At 45.9% G+C, this 27,894-nt stretch overlaps 1 protein-coding gene across 4 annotated transcripts in view; it reads right to left on the minus strand.

The window, feature by feature from the left end:
- Positions 1-27,894, minus strand: part of LOC142572842 (uncharacterized) — a 114,005-nt gene that overhangs the window by 60,582 nt on the left and 25,529 nt on the right. For 2 of the 4 annotated variants that reach the window (XM_075682237.1, XM_075682236.1), the window contains exons 4-9: positions 27,615-27,689; positions 21,996-22,216; positions 13,590-13,775; positions 10,596-11,014; positions 9,077-9,305; positions 317-544 (exon numbers count right to left, since the gene is read on the minus strand). In XM_075682237.1, coding sequence (XP_075538352.1) covers positions 317-544; positions 9,077-9,305; positions 10,596-11,014; positions 13,590-13,775; positions 21,996-22,216; positions 27,615-27,689 — 1,358 coding nt within the window. Of the gene's footprint in view, positions 1-238; positions 545-9,076; positions 9,306-10,595; positions 11,015-13,589; positions 13,776-21,995; positions 22,217-27,614; positions 27,690-27,894 lie in introns of all 4 variants that reach the window. The other 2 variants (XM_075682235.1, XM_075682234.1) reach the window with 2 other exon arrangements.

Genomic DNA, 27,894 nt, shown 5'->3' on the forward strand with positions numbered 1-27,894 from the left:
AAATTTTTCCCATTTTAGTTTTTAATCTTCACCTATGCTCTGGCTTATATGGCAGCCTGACTACCAAGACATTCATGAGTAAATGAAAAACATTTGCTTCATAAATGCCCAAGTTATTAAACTGACTCAGATTTTCTGCAGTAGCCATTTCATTTGCAAAACACAGTGAGGTGAAAAGAATTTCAAGGTGAAGATACGGTGTCACCGACCCCTTCCGAGTTCTCAACAACAAACACACTTTTTCGTCTGTTCCAACCGATGTCGTCTGCCCCCAGGCCACCAGCAGGTGGCGGATGGCAAAAGGTCAGCCACTCACTGCCTTCCTGGCGATACTGCATGATGGCCCCCTTGGGCACCGAGATAGTAGCCTTGCCGTATGAGGGCGACGGGCAGGGCAGCTGTGGGGGACCACCGCCCATTGAAGGAGGCACTGGTGTAGGGATGCGAGGCACCCGGACAGGCAACCGGGGGTTCACCGTCACCGCCCGTGGCCGCAGGCGCACCACACCAGGCTCGCTCGTCACCGACACGGATGCTGATGGCACTGCAGCAGCAGTGGAAAGTGTTATAGTAGAATTTACCACATGGATGTGTTCCAATTCTGGCCAGCATTGAAGCCAATCTACTATGACTGCTAAGAAGACAGTTTTGAGCCAAGGGAATGGAATGCATTTGGGAACACATCTTTGAGATAGAATGCCACCTTGCTTTAACAAGAAAACTGTGAAAAACAAGTTACTATTAAGGAGTATTCAAAAATCAAATTTTCAATTTCAAAGTAAATTCAAATAATGAAAACCAACTACAAATCAAATTGAATATCTTTTTGAATATTTTTCGAGTATTTTTTTAATACGAATACGAATATAAAAAAAGAAGGTAAGTTTATTTAACAGCAAATACTGAGCAGGAAAATTATGCTTTGTGATCAACAAAATTCTCTACTACAACACTTTCGTTTGACAGTATCATAATTGGAATAATTTTAATGTTATCATGAAGGAAGGATAGCTGCTCGACATGTTTGGGGGTAGCGACCACCCTCCTGCATGTCACAATTCCTTCATACACAGAAAAGAGCCGCTCACTGACACACTGGTGTCTGGTACCGGTAGGTATCTATTTGCAAGCCGAGCCAACATTGACACAATGCTTACACCACTACCCATATGGACCTTTCTTTTGGCCCGAAAACTTTACCATGCACCTATCTCTCAATCTGTTCTTGTGGCAGTGAAAACTGGTGCTGGTTGCTGAGCTTATCAAAATTTTTCCACAGTACTGGTGCAGAATGAACCTCTTAAGAAGCTTTCATTGCTGAGGACATGTCTGGGTTCCTTGGTGTTAAAATTTTCCTTGCTTCTTCTCAAGGAAGCATCCTGGTGGTACTCTTTAGAACAAAGAACTACAAATAACTACAAAGAACAAAGAACTTTAGAACTACTTTAGAACAAAGGACTAAAAACAGTGCCAAGCTTGCTATTTGGTCAGGTTTGTAGCTTGGAAAACATGCTTTTTGGCACTTAGCCAGATTAGTAGGAGACAAAGAGGTTTCCACCTGACGACTGGTATTGTCCAGATGAATGAAGAAGCAGCACAATGTGGTTACTTGAGCTGATAGTGTCAGGCAGCCATAAGCGCCAGCAGGGGCACCATGACAATGCCCCTAGTTACTTTTGATATGTTTCACTGTATGGCAAACATGCTTCACAATACAATTTGTATGCTTTGTCGCATAACATGGCTGTATTGCGGCGAAGCTGACTTAAAGTAACGACAACAGGAATGCTTTGGGATTTGAATCAAATATTCGAAGTTTTGAATATTTGCACACCACTATTACTATTGCTGCATTTTAACACTTTGCATGCACAGACCTATGAAAAGCACAATGTAGTTTAATTTAGGCTCATAAGAAAGAGTGGCTACGTTTTCTGGTGTTTCGCTGACCTTTCCATTAGGTTTCCAAGCAGGCTGCTCAGCTTCCACCTTGTTTGGACACCAAGGCAGCCTGCACTGTTCTCAATTTCACTGCTGTCTTCATGAAGCTGCTTTCTTTGCCAGCTTCATCAGAATTTGAATGAGACTTAAGATGGCCGCTGTCTATTTTGATGTCTATTTAGCCACCTATGGCAATATTGAATGCCATCCATCAACTCGCGCAATGGCCACACAATTTTGCCACGGCAATGAACAAGAAAAAGACACACGCTCAATGGCTTCTGCACTGGTTCCACATGCTATGCCACAAATAACTGTTATCACCAAATTTATTAACTTTGTTCTCAGAGGAGCAGATCTGGCTAGGAATACAGACAATGACCAATAGCATCGTTGACTGTAAAGTGTTGACTGTACAACAGTGTTGACCTTAGGTCTGCTGTCGGCGTGCTTGCGGAGGTGTGGAAGGCGGCAATACAAGACTTCGCAACTGCTTTTGGCACACAGGCTTCACATTCGACACTGAGATGTCGATCAATGGCAGTGCGCTCGATCAATCCTCTTCCGTGGACATTGTGATCGACTACCTGTGCGCCACTGGACTTTCAATTCCCAAAAAGATCACTTTTGAATGTTTCTTCGACGCTGACAAAAAACTCGACCTCTGTGCGGAGTTGACTGACGATGAAGTCGGCCATCAAGTGATAGCAGATTTGGACGGCTTTGACATTTAAAATAAAAAGCCAGCGACTGCGGTGTCAACGAGCTCCGAGTTGACGCAAGCATTGATGACGGTGTCATCAGTGTCCTTTGCTCGCATGACTCTAGCCAAAATTAAAGCAAACTTCATCTATGTAAGTGGAATACTGTACAGAAGCGAATCAACAAATTTTGCAAGGCACTAGGGCAGTCACATGCAGCACTGAAGACCCCAGTTGATGATAGCACCCACTGCTTTAACGGCACCCACTGTCAGGATTTATTTTTCGTCCCCCTCCCCCTTTTTAGCATCAACAGCTCTTTTCAGAGCCACCTTAATGATGCATTGGCAGTGTTTCAAAGCTCTGATACTCCACTCTTGACCTTCTTAATCAGAGAAATACTATAAAATGGCGAGTTTTCTGTACACATTCGTTTTTTTGGACTGCCTAATATTTTTTATATTTTCACATTCCCTAGACAGTCAGAAAAATCAGACCCTGACTGTGATAGTGGTTTGCTCTTTAATGTAAGATTTTTTTCTTTCCAATTTCACTCAATGTGGTACAATACAGTTACGTAGTCAATTTCCTCTTATACGCTTTCCGCTAGGGGTGTGCAAATATTAGAATATTAAATTACAAACTTAACAGTGAACACCTGAATAACTCAATTTCAATCAATACTCAACTCAACTCAATCAATAACTCTACATGGTGTCTACCAAGTTGACATTTCCAAATTCCCTGAGTTTTCCAGGTTTTCCCTGAGTGCCTTTGTAAAATTCCCTGAGTGATGCAGAACTATGTTTTATGTCGGGACGGGATGAAACCATAATGCCCGACGCTGTCACTCTCTAGTAAGCATATGAAAAAAATTTTAAAAAAGAACAACTTAATCCAATTTGAATACTAAGGAGTAGTGTTTATGTTATTCAAAAAGAGAATAGAAAGGAGGGGTTAGTAAAATGCACAGCAAATAAAATGTCTTCTAAAAAAAAATGCAAATCAAGTCGGACATTCTCAAATACGAATAAAAAGGAGATACATACAGAAGCAAATATTTTCGAATATGAGCTATTTCTATCAACTGATAGCAAGCTCAGTGGTATGAGGCCTGAACTTTGTCACAATTGGGATTATCTTTCAACAGCTCGTAAGCCAACCTCAACTGTTCAAACATACTCTCAGCCGCGCACGACACCCAGGTGTTGTGTTTCACTGTTTTAAAGAGTTTATATTGGTTTGGATGAGGGACAGCTGCATCTCGGCATCAGCCAACACTTTGTTTTTTGAGCTCAAGCTCCTTCAAAACGGCGGCAGCACGCTTCCTTTCCCGTTCATTCCTGAATGCATAGGTCCTTTCTGTTCTTGTCTTCCTTCCGCCACTCATTTGCCCCACAGACCATTTGAAGCATCTTCTTGGTCAGTTGCAGAGTTTACGTCCAATTTTTCGACCTCCCTAGGAGCTGCGAAAACATCCGAAAAATCAGCCAGTTGGAAAAAATAAATGCATGTCATTTACTGCCCTTAAAGGCTCAAACCGCCACAGGCACATTCGAAAATGCTCTGAAGGCAGTGCACTTATTAGGCATATCGGTGCTCGTACTGTGACAGGAAATACCGGGTGCATGTGTGTATAATCAAGGAATACATACCGTGTCTCGTGGCAATAGCCCCTTTCCACGCTTGTTATGCTTCACTGCAATACTTTTGCGTATGCTTCACCAAGTAACAGTTCTGTATGGAGGTGAAGCTGACTTTCGGGAACCAGTATTATGCAATGCATTGTGCTTTCCAAGCTTCTAAGCCAATCGCGAGGACCACAACGGCAGAGTCTGTGCCACTGCTGACAGCAGCGAATTCTTTCAATAAGAAACACGGCACCCAACGGCATGAAGCTTCATAGCGAACGTTGAAGCAGCTAGGCCTAGCATTGCATTGCAGCAGTGGTGGCTACGGCTGCCTGTGGATCTGCGTGCGAGAGAGCTGGTTCGAGGCAGCGAGGTAATTAAAACGGGAGCAGTGGTGGCTTTGATTAATGCTGTTTCACACCTGCGGTCACGGCAAAACATCTGGAAAATCGGACGGCAAAGAGTTTTCATGTCCGAAATTTCAGACATTCTGATACATTGACTCTATGGGGTACGTGGTGGTGCCGCGAAGCCAACCAAATTATCGTGAATCCGGAAAGTAGGTCATTGACAGTACACTGGCAACTCCTCCAGCCGACGACAGGACCTCAAAGACGATTCATTACAATTCCTGTGTTATTCGAGCCAGCATTACCGCTTTCAATAAAATTACAGCTAATTTTTCCTGATAGAGGCACAAATTCCCCAAGTTTTCCCTGAGTTTTTCCAGACTACTCAAAATCCCTGAGAATTCCCGGTTTTCCCAGTTGGTAGACACCCTGTATTTACTACAGTCGAACCCACTTATAACAATATTCAAGTGCCACGAAAATTCCATTGTTATAACCAATAATTCTTATAACCGGGTTGCATGAAAAAATCAAAATAGGGGGATGACAGACCTGATCTGTAAAAACTATAATGGTGGGGAGGCCAGTGCCCCTCCTCACCACTTTCCTCCATCAGGCTGCTGACTGTGTTCGCTCATTTAGCTGCTTCCTAGGTGCTCTGACTGCGTCTAGCAAGCCATGGCTGTCGGCGTTCAAGAATGGCACTGCTATAACAACTGCAAAGAGGGGTCATGGGTGGCAAATGATATGCGAGCACCGCCGAAGCATCGCTTTGGTGGCCCCAAAAGGGGCCTTTTCAAAATTGCGAGAAGGCTGCCACGGCAGCCTGTCAGCTTGAGCAATCCAGAAGAAAGGCTGAGGCAAGATCGTCACAAGTACCTCGCCACGTACTTCTCACTGGCTTGCACGAGGAAACCCTATGTCCGTCAGCCTAGCATGCTTTAAGCGAAGCTTGCCAACATCCTTCTTCAAGGCATCCAGGTGCTCCACATAGTGCAGCGAAAGGTTCGTCATGAAAACGAAGCCCCGGAGGGACTGAATCATCTGCTGGGCCTCCTGTGAAGACAACGCTGAGGCAGCTTGCTCTACTGCGTCATCGCTGCCGCCATCGCTGCCGTCGTCGCTGTCTCTATCCGATGCAAGCACGCTTGCGATGATCACCTCATCAGTTAGAAGCACTTAGTTTCCAAATCTATAGCCGTGCGCTTTCTTTTAACTGGCAACATCGTTCACTGCCAATGATCAGCGGGTGCATCAGCCATCTCCCATTTCGGCGGTGAGTCAAACCAACTGTTGGTCAAACGAGGCTGAGCAACCGCGTGGCCAGGAACAATTTCGACGCAACCAACAAAGACAAACGCAAGCGAATAGGCTGTTAGCAGAACTGCGCTGAATAAAAAGCCAGCAAGCAACATGCGAGCAGCACAGTTGGTGCAATCCATTCCTGTTTTGGAGGGTGGGGCGGCTTAGAGCTATGGGCGCAACCCATTCATGTCCGGAGAGGTGGAAGGGTGACGGGAGAGAGGCATGCGGAAATGGCTGGAAAATGAACGCGCAGTGGCTGTTGAAGCAACAGCCCATCATGCAGAGGCTCGAATTTCTCGTTTTCTTTTTTTTCTTTTTAATGATTTCGCATTTCACTACCTTTCGGCTCAGACACTTAGGGGCATTGTAGTAAGCGGGTTATTTCACCATGGAAAACATACAAAAGTTGATGGGGCTCCAGCTTCTCATTGTTATAACTGATGTATTGTCAAAACCGGTTTCGTTATAAGTGGGTTCGACTGTCTTGCATCTTTAGAATATTCGGTATACAGTCGCCGACCGTTTATTCTGACCTCACGGGGACTGCGGAAATGTCTGAAAAAACAGGTGTCCAAAACAGCAGACTAAGAAAAAAAAAAAAAGAAATCGTTTATTTTCACGCACTTATTCGGGCTCAGCAGTGGCTTGAAGAAATCCTGAATGCGCCATTGCAAGCTGTTCCGTTTACGCGCATTCAGATAAGCCTGAATCTCGGAGAGGGTCGTACGGTCACTATAGGCGGCTGAAAGCACAGTCACTGCTTGTACACGCTCCGCATGCGACGGCAGCGTAGGACATGGTGCGTCATCGTCCGGCGGCGCAGCAGAAACCTGACGAATGATCTCGCCATTGTCGAATTCTGCACATGTTAGTACAGCAGTATCAGCACCTGTGAAACTGTCAAATGAGACTGTGTCCGGAATCGCAATGCAACCACTGCGCAGGTCTCGGCAGAACATTTTCGGCGTCAGTAGGGAGCACATCGGAAGGCGACAAATCCTAGGCCTACCAGCACCCGCTTGCCGGCATTCCCCAGCGCAGTCTGCGCGGGCACTGTCAGCGCCATTAGACACTTGACATGATGTTTCCGTATGACGCATTGAATTACCGCAACCTCGACGCAGCACTCAAAGCAAACATCACCACGCCGTCACGCTGACGCCAGTCGCACAAACAAAAAACATGACCTACTCGCAGCGTCGTGCACGAAGAAAGAAACAAATCAACTGCTGGATTGTCTTGACATGGCTTAATAAGCTGAAACCGGAACTGCTGTAACTACGAACCAGGCAGAAACAATGATGATGAGCGGGGATTTGCAGTAGCACCACTTTGTGGGGCAGCAAGGAGGCGCCGTTCAAAACAAGAATGGCGTTCAGCAAGTCGAACCACGCATCGGTCAGAGCCAGTGCATGGTGCTCTCGATCGAGTTGGCTCAAGGAGTGTCCGAAAAATCAGACAAGAGGTTGCAAGGTGTCCGAACTTTCGGCAGTTGTACATTATGGGTCTATGGGGAGAATGGCAGTGCCGCGAAGCAGATCGAATAAGCAAGCATGTCCGAATTTTTGGAGTCCGAAAAATCAGTCGGCGACAGTACTCGATGAAAGTCTCAGCCGTGGTCTCTACGCTGATGTGCACAGCGTTCCCACGGCGCACAGTCTCAATCGGTACAAGGGTCATCCAGGTCAACGGGACCTATCGAAATGGTAAATGCAATGCCGACAGAAGGAACAACAAAAGCAGCATGTCAGGAAAGCATGCAAGCATGTGTGAAGATCAGGTCAATTAGCCAGCGGAAGGCATGCAGGTTGTATCAGATACGCATGTTAAGTGCTTCACACGCACACAGATTCACGTAGCTCGAGCTTTCTGCCCACATGTGAGCTGCTTTCTGCCCGCACATGCATTAACTTAGCATGCATGTTCACGATAGTTGCTGGCTGGTCGCCCGCAGATCCGAAGACCGCTTCAACATCCGTCAATCTAATACATACGTGTGATCTTGAGACCGATCACTGATGAGCCAGCCATAGGAACAAAATTAGGTACAGCCAACCCTCGTAAATGTGTGCCCGCCTAAAAGAAATTTCAGTTTAAGTATAGTCGCGATCACTCCCCCAGCCTGCCGCTATTGAACTTAACATACTGGCTGCACGCTTAAGCTGTAGTCGCTTACTGCATGCCAAATGGTTTGTGCGTAGTAGTTAGTTGATTTTTCGGTGGGTGCAAATGTGGATTCGTTGAAATGTTGTACACGCGGACCACAGATAGTGAACTTGTGGTGCACGGACCTTTCACGGAGTGCAGTCGCTACCGATAGTGACGTCAAAACATGGTGGCCATGACGTGTTTCCTGCTTCCATAGCTTTTGGCACTTCCATGTCTAGTTGATGGCCCTTCTGTAACCAATACAGCTGACAGGCTGCCCCGAAAACCTCCTCACATTTTTTAAAAGGCCCCCTTTTGGGGCCACCGAAGCGGTGCATCAGCAGAGCTCACATGTCGCTTGCCACCTGTAACCTCTCCGTGTAGTTGTTATAACAGTGCCGTTCTTAAATGCCGACAGCCGTAGCTTGTTACACGCGATCGGAGCGTGCAGGAAGCAGAGATATACAATTAAATGTGTGAACAGAATCAGCAGCCAGATGGAGGAAGGTGGTGGGGAGAGGCACTGGCCTCCCTGCTTTATAGTTTTCTCAAAACAGCTCTGATCCTTGTATTATGATTTTTTTCATGCAGCCGAGTTATAACAATTATTGGTTATAACAACAGAATTTTTGTGGCACTTGAATATTGCTATAAGTGTGTTCGACAGTACTTTCAACTTCATCATAGCACTCTGACGTACTGGCATGGTGGTTTTGCTGCGAAGTTCAAGAAGGAGAACTAATCTAAAGAAGACGAAGTGGTAGCAGCAATTGGAGCAGATGCTCCAATTGAGCAACAGTGGCCAAACAAGCGAAATCTAATCCTGGAGCGAACATTTCAACATGGAGATTTGACTTTGCATTGATGATGTCAAGTCCCCTGGTCAAGAAGTTGGCTCCAGGCACATGCTCCCAGTGGCTTCCTTTCTTTTGCAATAGACTGCACAATCGTAGACTACACTATGGCACAAGTGTGATCGTGAAAATCATAAGCCACACACCTGGAGCGCTGACAATAGATGCAACACTGGTGAAAGCAGCGGGCGAAGAGCAGGAGGGATGATTGGCTGAGGAGGCTTGTAGGCCCATGACCATGGGTGCCTTGCCCTGGTGCACGAGTGGTGTCGTGCCCGGTGCCGACACCGTTTTCACCACAGGCACACTCAGGGGGGGCTGCAGCAGGTTTGAAGACATGGAGCCAGGTGCTGCTGTTGTGGACACCAGGATCACCTGCAGAGTAAGCACGAGCAAGGTTAGCACTTACGCAGCACATTTCTATGACATTGTTCTCTCGATAACTGGGAAGAGAAAGGTAAGGATCACAGGCTAAGAGTATACACTCAGTGGTTGATACCAATTATCGAATAAGACAGCCCTTCCCTCAGAGATAGCCAAACATATTTTGCCCTCCCCAAGATTGTGGGGTGTTCATCATGGGAGGGAGAAATTAACCTCTTTGGCACAAGGGGAGAATACCCCACAATAATGGAATCGCGCATTTGTTATCACGCATATGTGATGGTGGCATTATGCATCGTGGTCTCATGGAATTCCCTATGGAGAAGGGCAACTGTCTGTCTATAAGCTGAAAAAAAAAAGTACTCCATGGCTGGAGAAGAATAAGGTGCTGAACCTTGGCAACTCCAGCTGCTCAACGAGAGCATGTGAGGCTGCTGCTCCCAAGTGCATTGAGGGCAGGTTTGTCGGAAACAACACTATACATAGTTTCTTCATCAATCTGAAAAGATGACGTATGTGCGAAACCCCTTTACATTTAGATGTACAGTGGCTCAAAGGAAAATGGAGACGAAGTGATCAGCAGCGGTTGAACACGTGGTTGGAGCCAACACATTGCTCCGACAAAGACAAGCCCCTTCGTCGGAACATTGGCTCCAGCCTGCTAAGACATCCGTTGTTTGACCAGTGCGGATCCCTTCATGTTTAGTTCTTGCTGTACCTTCCTTTGAAGTCCTACACCACAGGTTCCCACATGTGTTTCTACAGAAACCAGACATTCCAGAATGGCATTCTGGTGTTCTGCAGGGGTCGACAAATTGATGTATGCTTTCCCCTCCTCCCCCCTCATCCAGTTCCCACAGCTCTTGTACATTGCTTCCCTCTGCTGTAACATAAGTTCCGTAAGCAGGCTTTCTTATCCATGAGCAGAAAAGCTTGATTAGTTTTGCAACGATACCAGCACAATGAAGATGAAGAAAGCCAGTTCCCAAGCTGGCTACTCCTCTCAAGGGTTGCATAACTGAGAGAGTTTCTTGCAGAGTTCTTGCTCCGATACTGCAGCAAGGCAGCTGCCCAATGCGTTCAACAAATACTACAGCAAACATTAGTAACCACAAAAGAAGCTAGTCTCTTCTATTTGCCATCCCAAACTGCCCCAGACGCTGCGTGTGCTGCACTCCCTTTGGCTGAAAGCCCTACCTCGGCAGCCCAGGATTACAAATTGAAGAGCCTCATTGAGATAAGAGGCACCAGCTCCGAAGTAAAGGGACACTTATGGCCCACCTTTTGAGAGCTTGCTGGCACACTGGTTGTCCTTTGCGTTGGCGCCATGGGAACTCTGAGCTGCGGAGTGGACACCGATGGAAGGTTAACTACTTTTGTCATTATGCCTGGTGAGGCAGCTGCAGTGGCACCAGGAAGTGATGTTGGGACCACCACCTTTGTCACAACAGGACCATTGCTGGTAACTCGTGTGAGTGGCGCAGCGATAGGGGCAGGTGCAGGAGTAGCCGCAGCAGGGGTGGCCACGGGAGTAGTCACAGCGGCAGCGGTGGCGGGGGCAGTGGTAGAAGCAGGCTTAGTCACAGCCATTGAAGCAGTTGCGTTGCCAGCTAGTGGCGATGGCAGGGAGTCCAAGCTGAGGGAGCGCTTCCTCTTGCGTGTGGCGTTGTCCTCATCTGCTTGAGAAACATCTGGGACTGCTGCAAAATAATGAAGCACAGAAGAACCCCATCATATAGTAATCCTGTCAGAACCAAGCAAAATGCTCCCTCAGAGCTTACTATAGCAGGAGCTTTACCGAAAGTGTGGTCACTCCTATCCCTTATTTCAACAGTGGGTTAAACTTAAATGCTTTATTACTACCGGTCCATCAACAGATGGTGTATAGTCCATTCCATATACAGTCGCCGACCTATAAACCGGACACCAATAATCCGGACATGCTCAGTAATTCAGACAGCTTTGCGATAACGTCAGTGGCCCCATACACTTAATGTGTAATGACGACTGATATTTCGGACAGCCGCCAGCTTTACAGTTGATTAGTATCTGGACTCCGTCTGCGGCTGTAGCATACGCCAACTCTGCCGCCATTATCTGCTCTGGCAACTTTGACAAGACAAAGTATGGCCTCAGAGACACGAGAAGATTACATACTAGACGGTAATTCCTGAGGCTTTGCCTTGGTCACAGCACTACGCCTCAGAGACCTAACTGCAAATGCCAATCTTGGAGGCTTTGTCTCAATCATAGGTTGCATCAAGATCACGGTCATCACATCCTATCCCGGTAACCCTACGTATGGCCTGCTCTCGCCATTCTGTTTGACGAGTTTGCCTTTTGGATAGCGTCCTACCACTCTATGCTTCTTTGTTTAGCTTGTGTTCCAGACAGCACCCTACTGACTCTAAGAAGTCTTTCTCGTGAACTTATCAGCAGGCTGTGTCAAACGACAGCAACGGTGCCCTTGCAGTATGAATGAGCCCGACTCCACAACCGATGAGCCTGAGCTGCCGCCTACTACAACGAGCTCAAATACGGACATCATTGATGACCTGATAGGCTGCGGTGTGCCGATTTCTGCCGCTGTTACGTTTGAAGATTTTGCAGACGTCAATAGCGCGGCGTTGTCGCATGCCGAACTGAACAATGACGAAATAATTGAGCAAGTTCTCCCACCGGAAAACAGCGACTGTGATGATGCTGTGCTGTGTGCTCCCGGAGTGTCCATATGCGGATCTGATGCGAGCCTTTGCAGTCCTTATATCCGTGCACAGTGACAGCACAAAAGTGGCAGAAACACAGCTATACCGTATTTACTCGCATATTGATCGCACTTTTTTGGAAACAAGATTGACGCAAATTCAGGGGTGCGATCATTACACATGTTAAATTTTCCGCGAAAAGAAATAAAACAAAGATTTCCCGCATTTGCTGCGGGATGATAACAGGTACAGGTGCCTACTGCTGTAACAGTGCGGGACATCAAAACAAAAATGGCGGCTGGCAGAGCAAGCTGAACGCACCGAATGCGATTTTTTTTTTCTTGTGAGTACATTATGTGCACTGAAACAGTTCCTTCCTTATCAGTAATGAATAATGTCGTTAATATCGGCAAGTTTGCGACAATAATGTAGCCATGTCCACTTTGAGGGGACAGAAACAGATATGGGCAAGCTTAGCTGCCAGTGACATAGAAACACGTGGCAGACATGCTGCGGAAACTGCGGCATTTGTCTCCACTACTATTTTAATACGGCACATTTCCGCTAAGGGTGGGCGAATATCTTAGCTGTGTTACAAATGTCGGCGTATGAATAGGGTACGCTTCTAATGTATCAGTGTAAACGTGGCTACTATCGTCGCCACTTGCGATTTGTTGCGTGCCCACTAGTGCAAATGACAAGAATCAAAAGGCGCCTTTTTTGTTGTTGACCACAACCATTAAAAAGCCTACAAATACTAAAACTAAGGCAAGTTTGGCTGTAGCTTTCTTTTTTTCATGGAAGTGCGAAAAGCGATGAAAGGAATGAAATGAGGCATCTGCTTAAGAATGTTTGGTGCGTGCAGACCGCTTGGTATGTCTTGAAGTGTCGTTCGTATAGCATTCGACAGCAATAGACAGATGGTAAGCGCGATCATCATTAGCTAGACTAGGCACACGACATACCACTGCGGCAAGTTCAGGGTGCGATCATTACACAGGAAAGAAAAAAGAGCGAATCCTGGCAACAAAATTCAGAGGTGCGATCATTACAAGAGTGCGATCGTTATGCAAGTAAATACGATACTTGGTTGCACGTAAGCGGAAGTGCGTGCAGCAACAAATTGACCCGTTTCTTGCACAGGGGCCTTAAAACGTAAAAATAAAATTTTATTTTTCTGATACATTTGTTTTTTCAGAAATCGGATAGTTCGGACTTATTTACCTTCCCCGTGGAGTCCGAATTATCGGTCGTCGACTGTATAGCAGGCGATGCTACAAAGTCTAGAGAGACTTCTCTCACTGCTCATATTAGCAACCAAACAATAGCAGCAACTAACAAACAATACTAAAACGTAACAGTGCAAAAATAACTAGACCACAAAGTTAGCAAAAGGTGGTGGTAGAGAGCAGAAAGGTAAAGCAGTGGGAACTTAAACAGCAGGAAAAAGACAACTGTTAAGAGACGTTGCATGCACAAAATGGATTGAACTCAACAGCTGCAAATGTCAGAATCTGCCATGCGGTGTTACCGAGGCCGTCGCTGGGAGCCCGAAGAGCACAGTACTCACTCGGCAGAGGCTCTGTCTTCACACCAGCTGGGCTCGGTGCTTTTGCCATCGTACCAGTGGTGGTTGGTGGCATCCACGCTGCGCTGGGAGGCACAACTGCAGTGGCCTGGAGTGGTCGAGGTGACGTCGTTGGACCGTTGAGCCCCGAACATGATGGCATGGCTGTGCTGGGACCGTTTCCAGTAACTGTGAGACAAGAGGCCCAGCAATGTTTTAGGGAAAGCTTCCACTGGTTTACCTTACAACCACTCAATGGTCTATTGTGCAAACATCTGAGCACTGGCTTTATTAGAAGTTTCAACGTGCTCGATGCTGCCTTTTGCCTACAAATGCTTAGAATGTGCATTTATTGTTTGATGTTGCAGCAGTACCAGCCTCAACAGAAATTCAGATGATTTCTCAGCACCTTGCTTAACCCTGTAAGCCCCAAAACAATTCCAAGAAAACATGTAAAATTTGCCGATTTTTTTTATGTAGCGGTGAATTTTTCTTTGCCCGCCATTCTGATTCTGAAAATAAATTACAGTGGAACCCCGGTTACACATCCCCTGATTTTGTGACAACGCGGGTTTTACGACGGATTAGCGCAGTCCCGGCGAAGTCCCCATAGAAACAATGCATTAAAAACCCTGGTTATCCGACGTAATCTTACGCCTGACCCGCGTTATACGACCACCCTCGCGAAGAGCGGGACAGAACGGCGGACAAAAGAAAAGTGCCGCGGGTCTCTTCCTTCGCTCTGCCTCTCTGTATGCGAAGCGCTTGACACCGCTCTACCGGTTCGCTCCGGCACAGCTTTCTTCCTTGCCTCATCTCATCGTTCATTTCTCTCTCCCCCACCAGCAGCCACCCGCGATGCTCGCTGTGCTGAAATAGTGCCTTTTCTTCTCCACAATCACTTTCTCCCTCTCTTCTCGACGGCGTCACCTCTCGACGCTTTGGGGAAGCTTTTCTCTCCTTTCAGTTTCCCAGCAGCAGATCGCCGACAAGGTAGCACAGAGAGGCCTAGGTTTATCGTACGTGTTCTTTGTAGTAATTCTAGCGACCAGCATTCAGCAGAGGTATTGAGTTGTGTGGACCAATGCGACGCATGATGTCCCGAAAGCGGACAGTTCTATTGCTCGGCGATAAGCTGAATGTTATCGAGGAAGCAGAAAAGCAGCATGGAGCCACGAAAGCCAGCATTGCCCGGGACCTTAACATACCCAAATCTTCGCTTAAGACGATCGTAGCAAACAAAGCGAAGATATTGCAGAATGCCAACAAGTTCAGGCTCAAGCGGATAGCGGCAAAAGAAGGACAGCATGACAAGTTAGAAAAAGTTCTCCTCAAATGGCTGCATCAAGCACGGAGCTCTGTGATGAACGTTGATGGCGCCATTCATTCTAAAAGAAAAGGCAGATCTTGTGGCATTGCGTTTGGGCATCGACGACTTTCAGGCATCGAACCGGTGGCTGGATTGCTTTAAAAAACGAAACAGGATTGTGCACAGCCGCTCCTGCGGAGAAAGCACTTCCATGGACGTTTCGACGGTGAATGAGTGGATGGAGTCGCTGCTAGAGATGATTGCTGCATACAAGCCCTGCGACGTTTTCAACACCGATGAGAGCAGTACTTTTTACCATTTACCAATCGCTAACTCATACATGCAGCCCGAGCAAACCCTTGCGTTTAAGGGTGACAGCTGTCATGGTGGCAAGCATAGTAAAGAGCGTGTAACGGCACTATTCTGTGCTAACAATGACGGTTCCAAGAGGCTGCCCATGCTTGTTGTTGGAAAGTTTGCAAAGCCACGATGCTTTAAGAACTTGAAGATGCTGCCGTGCAGCTACAACATCAACAGAAAGGCGTGGCTGACGTCTTCGCTCTTCAGCAATTTTTTCCAGCAGCTGGATAACAAAATGGGTGCTAAGGTGAGGAAAATATTGCTTTACGTGGACAACACACCGTGCTACCCACCCGATAAGGCCAGCCTGAGGAACATAAAGGTTGTTTTTTCTCCACACAACTGCACAAGCCAGCTGCAGCCGCTGGATGCCGGCATGATTAAGTGCATGAAGCAAGGGTACCGGAAGCGGTTAGTGCAGCGTCGGCTGGCGGCTATGGAGCGCAGCGAGTCGGAAAGAAAGATCACTGTGCTTGACGCCATGCATTTTATTGCAAGTTAGTGGAATGCAGTGTCGCGAAACACAATCGCTAACTCATTCAAGCACTATGGCTTTAAGCAAGAGACTGCCTTCTCTGCTGGGGATGCAACCACCTTGATGCCGCTCGAGGCTGATGCAAGCTTCACCACCGACGATTTCGAGCGTTTAAACCTCACCACGACCTTCGTCGTGTAAGTGGAGGCCGACGACAATGTTGCGATCTGCAGCAAGGTGTCGATGGATGACACCATCAAGGAGGCTTTGCCTAGTGCCAACACCGCTGCGGCATCCGACGAGGACAATGACGGCGCCACAGATGCCGTGCCTGTGCCTACCATGTTCGCCGAGGTGCTACGGCACATAGACGGCATCCGGAACTTTATCTGTTCACACAACGCCGCAGAGGACCTCCTTTTGGACGTTGCCCAACTCGAGCGAAAGCTCTTGGTTCACGGATCAAACAAGGTCCAAAAGAAACTTACCGACTTCTTTAAATGTTCGCGCCGGCAGGCAGAAATCGCAGCAGTGGACAGTGGAGTGCCTTAAAGGTTCGTTTGAATAAAGCATGATTGGTACCTGTACTGCAGCATTAATTCTTAACGCATTTACATTTTTGGGAATTTGGGTTTCTAAGCCCTGTAGAGTATGTTAGTAGTTTACACTGAAGTTTCTCGTAAATCTGTCACGCGAAATAAGTAGTATTTTTATAGGCATAATTTTTGTTCGGGTTTTACTACGCCTTTTCACGGTCCCGAGAAAGTCGTATAATGGGGGTTTCACTGTAATCGGTTAATGATACTAGTTTACATGTTTTTTCCAGGCTTCTACTTCCCCCTAGTGTTGAAAATTTAATCCAAAGGCAATTAATGGCCCTGATTCATCTTTGGTGGTGGAGCAGCACGACATTGTGCTGAACAAGTGACTCATTAATGGCAGTACAGCCGAAACCGTTCATAATGAACTCAATAGTTCTGCGAAAATCGGTCATTATATCAGTAGTCCTTACCTTATTTACACGATTGTAAGTCGAATGTAAGTCAAACCCCCCCCCCATATTGCCTGTGACAGAAGAAAAAAAAATGAGAGCATACCCGCGGGCGCATTCCATAACAAAAATGTATTACAGTAAAGCGTCGTTAAACCATACCCGCTTAAACAGTAGTTTCATGTTAAAAGTAGTAAAGTCAAACCCCCGACTCAGCGACCATTGAACATAATGTGTTTTGTATCCGCATAAACCTTACCAGCTTATTGCGTACGTATCGGTTAACACGTAGTGTTTCCACTTTTCGTCGCACAAACACGGCAGTGTGTCGTCTCTATTAGGCGGCCCGGCAGAACAATAAGCCTCAGAGATCGGAACAAAAGCCTCCAAGCGCCCTGTGCGTTTGCGCGTGAAGCCACATGAACATCAACATCATTTCGAGACTGTGATAGAGATCGTCGAGCGTTGTGGTGTCGTGCAAGCGAGGATTCACGTCATGCCGAAGCTCGGATAAAAAAGATGCCAGGCGCTCAGCATAGAAGAAAAATTAGACATCGTCCGTGCTGTCGAACGTCACATGAAGTAGGCATTGGCATGCGAGAGGGATCTGCTGTTGACTACTGTGTGTGGCATTTAGAATGCGAAGAAGTAGTTCGGCAGTGCTGCTGCGACCACGAAGAGATGTCGGCTATGAGGTTCGACTTTTCGCCATCGTTGCCTCTGTTGGTGCCGTGCCAAGTGTCGACTAGCGACAGTGATGAGGATGACACGGAAGGCAATTCATGGGCAACATGGGCAATTCAGGCCCGACAGTGGCAGAAGCTGCATGTTACGTCAGCCTCATGAATGCAATCGTCGCAACGAGAACAGCCCCCAGCAATGAAAAAGGCGTCCCAGGACTTCTACAGCACTACCGCGTGCATGCACGGAGAATACGTAATGCCAACGAGGAATCTGCCATGCGAGTGTTTGCCCAGAAGAGGGGGCTCGCTGAAAAGCTGGCACGCAGCTTCAGTAAGTTTGAGGCCGCTGTCGTCGGGCTAGGCTGCCGCGGCATCAAACGAAAATAACACTTTTGTCGCACGAAGTGAATAAATACTGAATGTTTTTTTTTCCCTTTCATCACACTCTCTCTGAGTTCTGTGTTTCGTTTTCTACAGGTAAGTGGGCAATGTCATGCTATTTCGGTTAAACAGTACTACCGTTTAGTACATACTTTTTCTGAGCTCCGGCCAACTACGGGTTAATGAGGTTTCACTATAGTAACTGGCATGGTCATTGCTGCTACGGTCCCACAGCACGTCGTCGTCCAGCGAGATCGGGCATTTGCATACATAAGTGCATTTGCATACATACAAAAGTCCATGCCGAAAGTCCACGCAGGGACCGATCATGCATTTCGGCGACGTACTTGGCCTTCAGCTTCGGAAAGCGTCCCGATTTCGGCCGGCGGAAACCTCTTCGCTTGCCACCACAGGTGAAAATTTTGGTTCGCTGCCGTCGCTACTCTCGCACCACCCATTAAGAAACATCAAACTTGCGGCCCACTGCACAGTTATTTGTTTCTTCAGCGTAAAGGATGGCAGCTCTTTTCAATGCTGCTGTGAACGAGCACCGAATGTTTAGTGGACTCGGAGCACTCATGACGACTGAGGAAGCACGGAAGTAGCACGTCGCCGGCAGTCAAATCGGACGCATGAAACTAAAGAGCGACAGGAAAAGAGAAACACACGAGTGGCGTCTGCTCTTCTTTGAACTACCGATACCCCCGGAAATGCCGCTGTTCTGAGGGTGCCGCCGCAAATGGACCAGCGGAACTTTCATGAACTATTGACAGCCCCCCACGAGTGCTCTGTGCGCTGTAAAACTCTAAAAAATGTTGAAAAACCCTTCTGAAAAGAGAACAAATGCGTGGGATAGCGGAAAGCTATGGGTGGGGCCGTAGAGCAAACATAAAATTGTAACTACATTGTAGCTCCCCTGATATCCTGTTGGTCTCACTTTTTTTTTTTCGATGCTATGTTTTGGTTTCTATTGTAAGTCGACCTCCCCACTTAAGATTTTCAAATTGTAAAACACAGGTAGACTTATAATCGTGTAAATACGGTATATGTGGAGTTGCTTTTGCAAATGCACAAAAATTAATGACACGGAAGCTGGCATCAGCAGCTTTGACACCACTTTGGCCCAAAACTCATACCAATATAACAAAAGCTTGGGCGTATCGAAATGCATAGGCGCTGGCCGGGACCTTTGGTTGCGATCGAATTAACCGAAAAATCTAATTGAGCACAGTTGAATTAACAAAAGTCCACAGTAACCAAAGCACATATAAATGCATTTCATTATATCCGGGTTCAAAATAAATGGTGCTCTACGGGCAAGAGGTTATAAAAAGTTAAATAATTTGTTGTAGTGAGAATTTCATTGTAACGAAAAGCCTTACATTAGGGTTTAACTGTATTCTTAAGTGCCGGGTTGGGTTCTTGGATTATTCTTCAGAGAACTATGTAGTGGGTATGCTGCTACCCCCTATGAGTGAAACAGGAGCCAGAGCTCACAAACGAGAACAAGGTACTATACAGTAGCCGACGAATTTTTCGGACTCCAAAAATTTGGATTTGACGGACATTGCGGACTTCATAAATGCACCATCAGGGTTCCTATAGAGCTAATGCATTTTCATGACCGATTTTTCGGACAACATAAAGCCAGAAGTTCAATTTTCCGGACTAAGTTTGCCGTGATGGACCAGCGCTATGAGTTAGGGAGGACGCCATTTTGAATCTTGAGCCGCCTGACAAGCTTCGGATCGGACGTGAAGTGGCTTGGATCAGTATAGTAATTTGATTAGCAAGTATAGGAGGCACACATATCCATGCGGCAATGGTGGCACCTGTTGTAAGAAACACCGAACTTAAAGGCCATGCTTTTGCCTGTACCCTGCGCTGGAAGCGATTTTGAGAACCGGAAACTCGTCATGCACGGCCAGTTTTGGACACCACCTATGAATGCCAGGTGATGCTCACGATAACCACCATCATCAGTTTCGCCTCAGCGTCGTAGGCGGTGTCGCGCATGTTTTTGTCCAGCAGTGATCCGCCGGCTTTTATCCAGCACATTGCAATTGAAATATTCGCCTGCCATCACTAGCCGCCGTACAACATATCACCGCTATTTCGGTGCGTTGCGGCCATTCATTCAGCGCAATGCAGACGTGTTTACGAGGCTATGGCCCCTGCTCTTCACCTGCCTCCACCGAATGTGTCAAAGGAGCGTGGAAAATATTCAACCAAGACGCTGGACAAGAAGGTCGCCACCATCAGGCTTATCGAGCAAGGATGGATCCAAGTCGACGTTGCGAAGGAGTTTAATATCTCTAAACAGACTTTGTCTGATTACGTGAAAAACAAAGAAGGGATCTTGTCTGCAGTCTACCAGTCGCACTGCAAAACTACAAAAAACGACCGGAAAGGACGACATCCAAAGCTTTAAGAGGCCCTGCAGCTGTGGTTGAAAGGAGTTCTAGCAAAGAACCTCCCTGTTTCGGGCAACATGCTCAAGCAGAAAGCCGAGATGCTCGCTTAAAATGGGCATTCAGGACTTCAAGTTCACCGATGGGTGGATCCGTGGGTTTAAGAAAAGGCATGGAGTCTCAAGAAAGTTCGCGGGGAGAGTGGTGCCATGGATCAATCTACTGTCACGGGCTGCTGGACGAGTAAGTTGAAGGCTCTGCTACAAGAGCATGCCCCTGCAGACATTTTTAATTGTGACGAGACAGGCCTATTTTTCATTATGCTGCCAGACCGTTCACTTTCCTTTACTAATGAGGCTTGTGCTGGTGGGAAGCATAGTAAGGAGAGGGTAACTGTCATGGTCGGGGCAAATGCAGTTGGCACTGAGAAGTTGCCCCTTCTAGTGATAGGGAAGGCGGAAAACCCGTGTTGCGAAGAACCACTCTGTTTAGTACAGCAGCAATACAAAGGCATGGATTACACAAAGCTTGTTCGAAGGTCATGTCCGCTGTCTGGACCGGATGTTTGAGCGCCAGAAGAGGCAAGTGGTAACAGTCGTAGACGACTACGGTGCGCACGGTGCCGTAAACAACCTGCAAGCTATTCGTCTTGCATTCTTGTCGCTGAATACAAGTGTGCTCCAGCCGACGGACTAAGGGGTCATTAAAAACCTCATGGTGCACTACCGGCCCCGTTTACTTGGCCGCGTACTCATGTGCTTTGACAAAGGGAAGACGTACTCCATTAACCTGTTCTTGGCACTCGGCGTGCGAGCGGATGCCTGGAAGGCTGTTCAGTCTTCGACGATTGCAAATTGTTTTAGGCATGCTGGATTTTGCAACTCTGAAGAGCCCGTGACCGAAGAGGTGAACAGCACCGCTGAAAACATAGATGCCGGCAAGCAGCTGATTGCCGACTTGGCAGCAGTGGGATGGACCTTCCCGCTGCTGTTACTTTTCATGAGTTTGGGGCGATCGAGAACAACATAGAATTTTGCACGGAGCTTACGGATGAAAAGATCGTTCGCCAGGTGACCGCACCAGCACAAAGCGACTCAGACTCCGACAACAACACCTCTGGCCGCCCGCAACCACCAAGGCAAGACATTGTTAATGCTCTAATATTGTTGTCTAATGTGTATGACGAGAACATGACGCTTGCACAGATGCAAGCCAGTGTTGTTACGGAAAGGAGGCATTTCAAACAAGGGATCATCTACGACTTTTTCAGTCCAGTTTAGCTAAAATAAAGTTCAGTTTTGCAACTCACAGATTTTTCGGACTATTTTTCGGTCCCCTCCAGGTCCGGAAGATCGGTTGGCTACTGTAATTTGTACCGGCTGCCATCCCCCAAGACTGCTTTCGTAGCCTTATTGTGGCGGTAATCCCGCAATGATATGCACAGATGTCTGATTGCAGACTGGGTTGCATCACACATGCATGTACAGTGAGCATGACATGGCTTCCCACAACTCTTTATGGAGTTGTCATCATTTGTTAAATAACAATTCTTGCCCAAGCATTACAAATGCCTTTTGCATCCTCACACATTATTTCCCCCCCCCCCCCCCCCCGAACATAGCCCACAGTGGCTGGCCTGCACTGATAAGATTATTGTTGATTACTGTTGATTACTGTTGATTACTGATTATTGATAAAATTAGTGTTTAAGATTATATGAGGTGAATTAGTCATCTGCTAGCCAAAGAGCTGCGTAGAATTTCAGGCCCCAGATGCTTTGCCCCACGGCCGGCACTCACTGTGAAGCAACTCCTTTTCAAGGGAAGCAGTGACGCCGGAAGCAGCGGGAGCAGTAGTGGGAGCAGCAGTGGCACTCTTGGCTGCCTGAGCATTTGCCAAGCTGTTGGCCACGTTGTTGGCCAGTGCACTGAAGGCCGTCTGTGGCACTAGCCGAGGCATCAGTGGCACCAGGCGTCGGCCTTCAATGGCCCAGTCGGATGATGTGTTGGGACCCACAATGCTGCACAGAATTGGGTGACACTTATTCATTTGTATTCCCTGTAAAAGCTTAACGAACTCTATCTTGGCACAGCTTTCCAGCAAGGCATCATTCCGGTGAACAACTACATCGCAGGCTTTTTAAAGCAGCAGGTGCACTAAGATAATGTGCTTTATGTAGCATATGCTGACATCACAAGCAACAATTAGTATTGCCTTGCACAATCTTTCATCTTCATTTAGATGATCAATAGTTCTCCCATCAGTTTGACAAAAGTACAACATGGGAAAAACATTCTCTTTACCGGGTACGAGAAGTATTTGAGAACAGGGCTTTGAATCACCACAGACATTAACATCGTGCTATCTGTCTAGCTGCTTAACCCTTTATAGTAGGCAACACACCAGAACAAAAATTTTTCTTCCCATGTTTCACTATTAAGTACAGAGTTTCTTGATAAATGCTTTCGGCCAACACTGCATGATCTGCTGGATTAGTGCACAAACACTGGATAAGAAACACAAAGTTTGGCACACAATTTGCATTCTTTTGATACACAGTCAGAGAAGACAGATAAATGCAAGATCCCTGGCTGCAGTGGAATCATACAAGTAATGCAAAGCACATGCAATGTTCGCCTATGTTTCACATCCAATGAGAAATGCTCTACAAGTTCCAAATGAAGTCATACGTGAATTGTGGTGAAGCCTGCTTCCAGGGTTCTGCTTGGCGCGGCCCCCTAACACTGAAAAAAATTCCCCTGAATATTTTTATTTTTGTTCAATGTGCCTATTCTTGGTGTATTTTGCGCATTTAGATAAAAAAAATAAACATATCCTTCCAGTATTTATATGTCTCATCTATAAAGGTATAACTTCGTCCCCACCAACTCCTCCGTCACCTATCTAGCACACTCATTTCGAGGTGGCAGCTTTCGGTCTGACAGAGAGATGAAGCCATATGTTGTCCTAGCTGCATGACACTCCGACCACAGAGAAATGGAGATCACCACCTTCTCGATTCTCGGCAAATTTTTTTGCTCTCAGGGTTGGACAAGCGTTCGTGGCCAATTATCATATGTGACAAAGACAAGCACCGCCAGTGGTCAGGTGCCATTCAGATGGTTTCTCCAGCAGGTGGAGGCCATGATGAGTGAGAACCCCCCCAAAAAACAATTGTGGCCATTTCAGAACAGCTTCAAGGGGCAGAGGCAACATTCCTGGGCCCATTTTCATAATGCGCCACTCCTAAGCAATAGATTAGTTTGCATCTACAGCGCCTGCCCGACCCATGAACGACCACCCACCCCTGAGAGGGGTCACTGAGAGGGAGACTAACAAAAAGTTACACAATGCTGAAAACTCACTAAGAGCGACTATTGTGGAAGCACTGCTCAACATCAACACATACTAACTGATCTGAGTATCCAACCTTTATCGAAGAAAAATTCAGTCAACAATCAGAGCTGAAAATATATATTTTTAAATGTCTCCTAGGTCTCATAAAAAAGCAGAAAAAGAAACAATGTAAAATATTTGGAATGACTATATTGAATCTTGTCTGAAATATTGTTAGTATTCCTGAAGTCATGATTATGTCCTCAAATATCTCACACACCCGATGCTTATACTAGTGTCACAGATACGCCATACAAAGCTTTTGAGATAATTGCGATCATTCTTAAAGACACAAAAAAAAGAAAGGAAAAGAAAGAAAAACACCCCTGCTGAACAAAGTTGGAAACTACCCTTGAAGTAAGAAAGTTATTTCACATCTTGATATGGACATAACATTAAACACACACAAGCTGTTCAACATCAACAGCAGTCAATGACTGCCAAGCATGCATGCTCAAAAACACAATGCAAAGAATGTGAAGTGGCGACTTGCAGTGTGGCATGCAGCAGCACGACTGATGCCTGACAATGGGCTTCAACACGACACATTTAAAAACTTGTGGAGACGAACTGTTATTATTTGCTATTACTCAACATGCTTGCATGATGTAAATTCAAAGTTCTTCTGAGATGCGTAACCTTTCACCTGGGGCATCGCATTTATTGCTGTTCCAAAGAATCATCACTTGTGCTTTTTAGTTTTCCCATCTCTTGCCCAGTGCCCGCTGTGGCAGTTGACCTCTTTGCCTTCTTTGCTCATTTAGGACAGCCTCTTCATATTGCAGTCTGCAATGCATTGGTTGCTTTACAAAGCATTAGGTCCAGTTATCACACACACATGCTCAATCTCCCGCAAGCTGACTAGAGAACCAGCATCTGAATTGAAACGGTCTGGCTTCACAGGCACCTGGGTTTATTTAGTGGGCATTTTGCAACCACTCCCCAGTACTATGCACCCATGCCTTATTTGTCTATGTCCTGTCCCATTTTGTCATGTCTGCAAAATTATGTTATTAGGAAAATGAAACCTTTGAATACACTTAAATGGCCGCCAAGCAACATAGCTGACAGTTTGCAAGTAGGCCATAGGGAGGGAGCACCTTCTAATTAAATTAATTAAATTGTGGGGTGTTATGTGCCAAAACCACAATCAGATTATGAGGCACGGCATAGTGGGGGAATCTGGATTAATTTTGACCATCCAGGCTTCTTTCAGTTGCAAATCTAAGTACACAGGTGTTTTTGCACTTCAGCCCCACTGAAATGCAGTCGCCGCAGCTAATATCAAACTTACGACCTTGTGCTAAGCAGCACAATGTCGTAGGCACTGTGCTACCGTGACGGGTGAAAGTACCTCCTCTCCGGACTGCTGCACACGAGTACGAAACACACATGCTGCCACTATTGCAGTTATTTTTTTTAACATAATGAGACCAACAAGGCACAAACGCAGCTGCAACATAGTTTAACAGCAGTCTCTATGGCAGCATGGTGACGCCTAAGAAGCTTTGGCTGGGAAAAAGGTTTGTAGCAGGTCTATTTTTCGCAATAAAGAAGCCAACTGCTAGCACCACTTCATAGAAATTCTAGTTACAATCAAGAATTCACTCATAGAAAAAAAAGTACCTTAATGTCGAATTCTTATGAACATAATTTCATGTTACATCAAAGCAACCATGAATGTCACTGCAAGGAACCTATAAGAGCTGCCACTATAAAACAGCAATTCATCTTACTCTCTTTTTCAGAATGTCAAAGACAATAGCCCAGTGTTCTTAAACTACACTTAAATTTTATTTATATAAAATCAAACAAAGTACTGAAGCACCCCATAAATTACATACAGTGAGTGAAATCCGTGAATATATGGTCATGATAGGTAAATCATAGGTCTTTTCATTCTTTCCCAACCTCGCCCATTGGGCATCCTTAGACCGCTATTGATGGTTTGAAACATCGCTTTCGAGACCTTCCGCGCTGCTTACGGATACACTGCACCGATCGGACGTGAAGGAGGAGAATTACATTGTTTCCTAAGCAGTTCGCTTTTTTCCCACTTGGCGAGGATTTTTGAACATACTCCGAAGTTTTGCAATCGTCAAAGTAGAAGGCGAAAATGGCCACCACCGGAAACGGTGCACACTTCGAAAGGTAGCAGATCTTGCGATTCCACTGCATCTGCGGCCGATTTTATTGATGCATCAAGTGTGAGGATGCTGCCTTTTTGTCGCACTTTGACTTTGAGAGCGACGATGACGCAAACCAGCCGGGAACATCGGCGGCCACAGCCTCATTAGTTGCGCTTTTTGCTTCGGCCCGTCTTTGTTGTCATTTGGATTGCTTGAGAGCCTGCCGAGATGGAGACTTATAGAAACTGCAAGAGCTGCTACAACAATAGGAAAACCAAGCAGAAAACGAGTTTACCGCAAGACATGCAACATTCCACTATGTTTTACATCGAGGAACTGCTTTGCCACATGGCATGCCCAACTGTAGAGCTTGCAGTTAAATTTTTGTAGTGGAAGACCTGTTTAATGAAAAAATTATATATATTTTTTCGGAGATAGTCCTAGACGGCAATCAATTTTGTATATCGCATGATTTTTGTAATAGATATTTTTCTTAGTAAACACAAGCATGTCTTTACAAACTTTGTTCAATTTTATCCCACCATCTTGATTCTGTCATATCATAAGAAGCTAACAAACACTGACACCAAGGACAGCATAGGGGAAGTTACCTGTACTTAATAAATGAAATAAAGAGATTATAAATTAATGGAAATGAAAGTGGATGAAAAAACAACTTGCCGCAGGTGGGGAACGATCCCACAACCTTCGCATTTCGCGTGCGATGCTCAACCAATTAAGCTACTGCGACGCCGTTTCCCCATCCACTTTCTTGGGTATTTATGTTTTCCTAGTAGAACATTGGGAGTGTTAGCCAGCGCCCCCACTCACAAACCTTGGCGGCGGATGTGGAACATCCTTTCTGCCGCAGGCATCACAAGAACGTGACCTTTTTGAGTCAACCGACAACCAATCAATAAACCCATACATGCTACCTGAAGGCATGAATGTTGCTGGATTCGACATCCTTGTTATGTAATAAACTAGAAGAAACGGGGTTAACACGCATCATGCGAAGGTTGTGGGATCATTCCCCACCTGCAGCAAGTTGTTTTTTCATCCACTTTCACTTCCATTAATTTATTGTTTATTTCATTTATTAAGCACAAGTAATTCCCCCTGTGTTGTCCTTGGCATCATTGTTTGTTGGCTTCTTATGATATGACTAATAAAAATCGGTCCCCTCGGTTAACCCTTTTACTTCTCGTTTAATCTTGATTCTGGCAATCTATATCTTCTGTATGACAAAAATCTCATTAATAAAACTTTTATGCATGAAAAGTGCATTCATTCTACTTTTTGTTTATGTATTACATAAAATATCAAGTGCAGTAGTTCCTGCAGAAAAAATAATCTGGTGTAACCTACAAAAAACACCTATTTTTCCCATGGTAGGGAAAGAGTTAAATGTCAATGTGATGAATGTCACAATTTAGTGGTTGACAGTTCAACCATATTGAAACCCATTTCATAGCTGTGCTCGTCTAATTATTCATATTGTTACGGTGAATATGGACAGGACCATGCACACAAGAGGGAGGCGAATTTGGCGATGTTGCAGTAATGGCATTTGTGATATCCTACAATTTCCACGGGGAATTAGCAGTGTTCTTATTTCGAAAGAGAGCTCTTTTTGTAAAGTTGGTATCATTTGGTTCTTTGTGGTGAAAGCTGAGTGCTAGAACAGTGGAACCACATCATGACTACGCTGTTTACCAAGTAATGGCTATGCTCTGTAGCAAAAGGCACTGGGCACTGCAAATAGAAAGCATATGCAACACTACAGATCACTTCAAGCAAAACAGGAGTAACTCGGTACAGTTTGGTACCTTTCAAAGAAAGAATCCAAAGGAGTGAAAAAAAAAAAGAGACATGAAAAAGGAAAGCCCTTACCGTTCCGCAATGGTGTTCAGCCGCTCATCATTTACAGCCCTCCGTATCTCCGCACGATGCCGTTCTAGTGATATGCTGCAGATACCAAGCAAAGTGCACATGTACTGATGGTGATTGCATCATCAAGCTCACAACTAGGCAATCTGATGTGCAATACATGCTCTGAATTAACACTTAAAGGAACACTAAAGGCAAATATTAAGTGAAGCTAGAGAGACAGAATAATGCTCGAGAACATCTAAGGCGTCAATATTATTGAGAACAGAGCTTTAGTAACTGA

Source organism: Dermacentor variabilis, chromosome 2 (assembly GCF_050947875.1).
Source record: "Dermacentor variabilis isolate Ectoservices chromosome 2, ASM5094787v1, whole genome shotgun sequence".
In the NCBI taxonomy this organism is placed as follows: Eukaryota; Metazoa; Arthropoda; class Arachnida; order Ixodida; family Ixodidae; genus Dermacentor; species Dermacentor variabilis.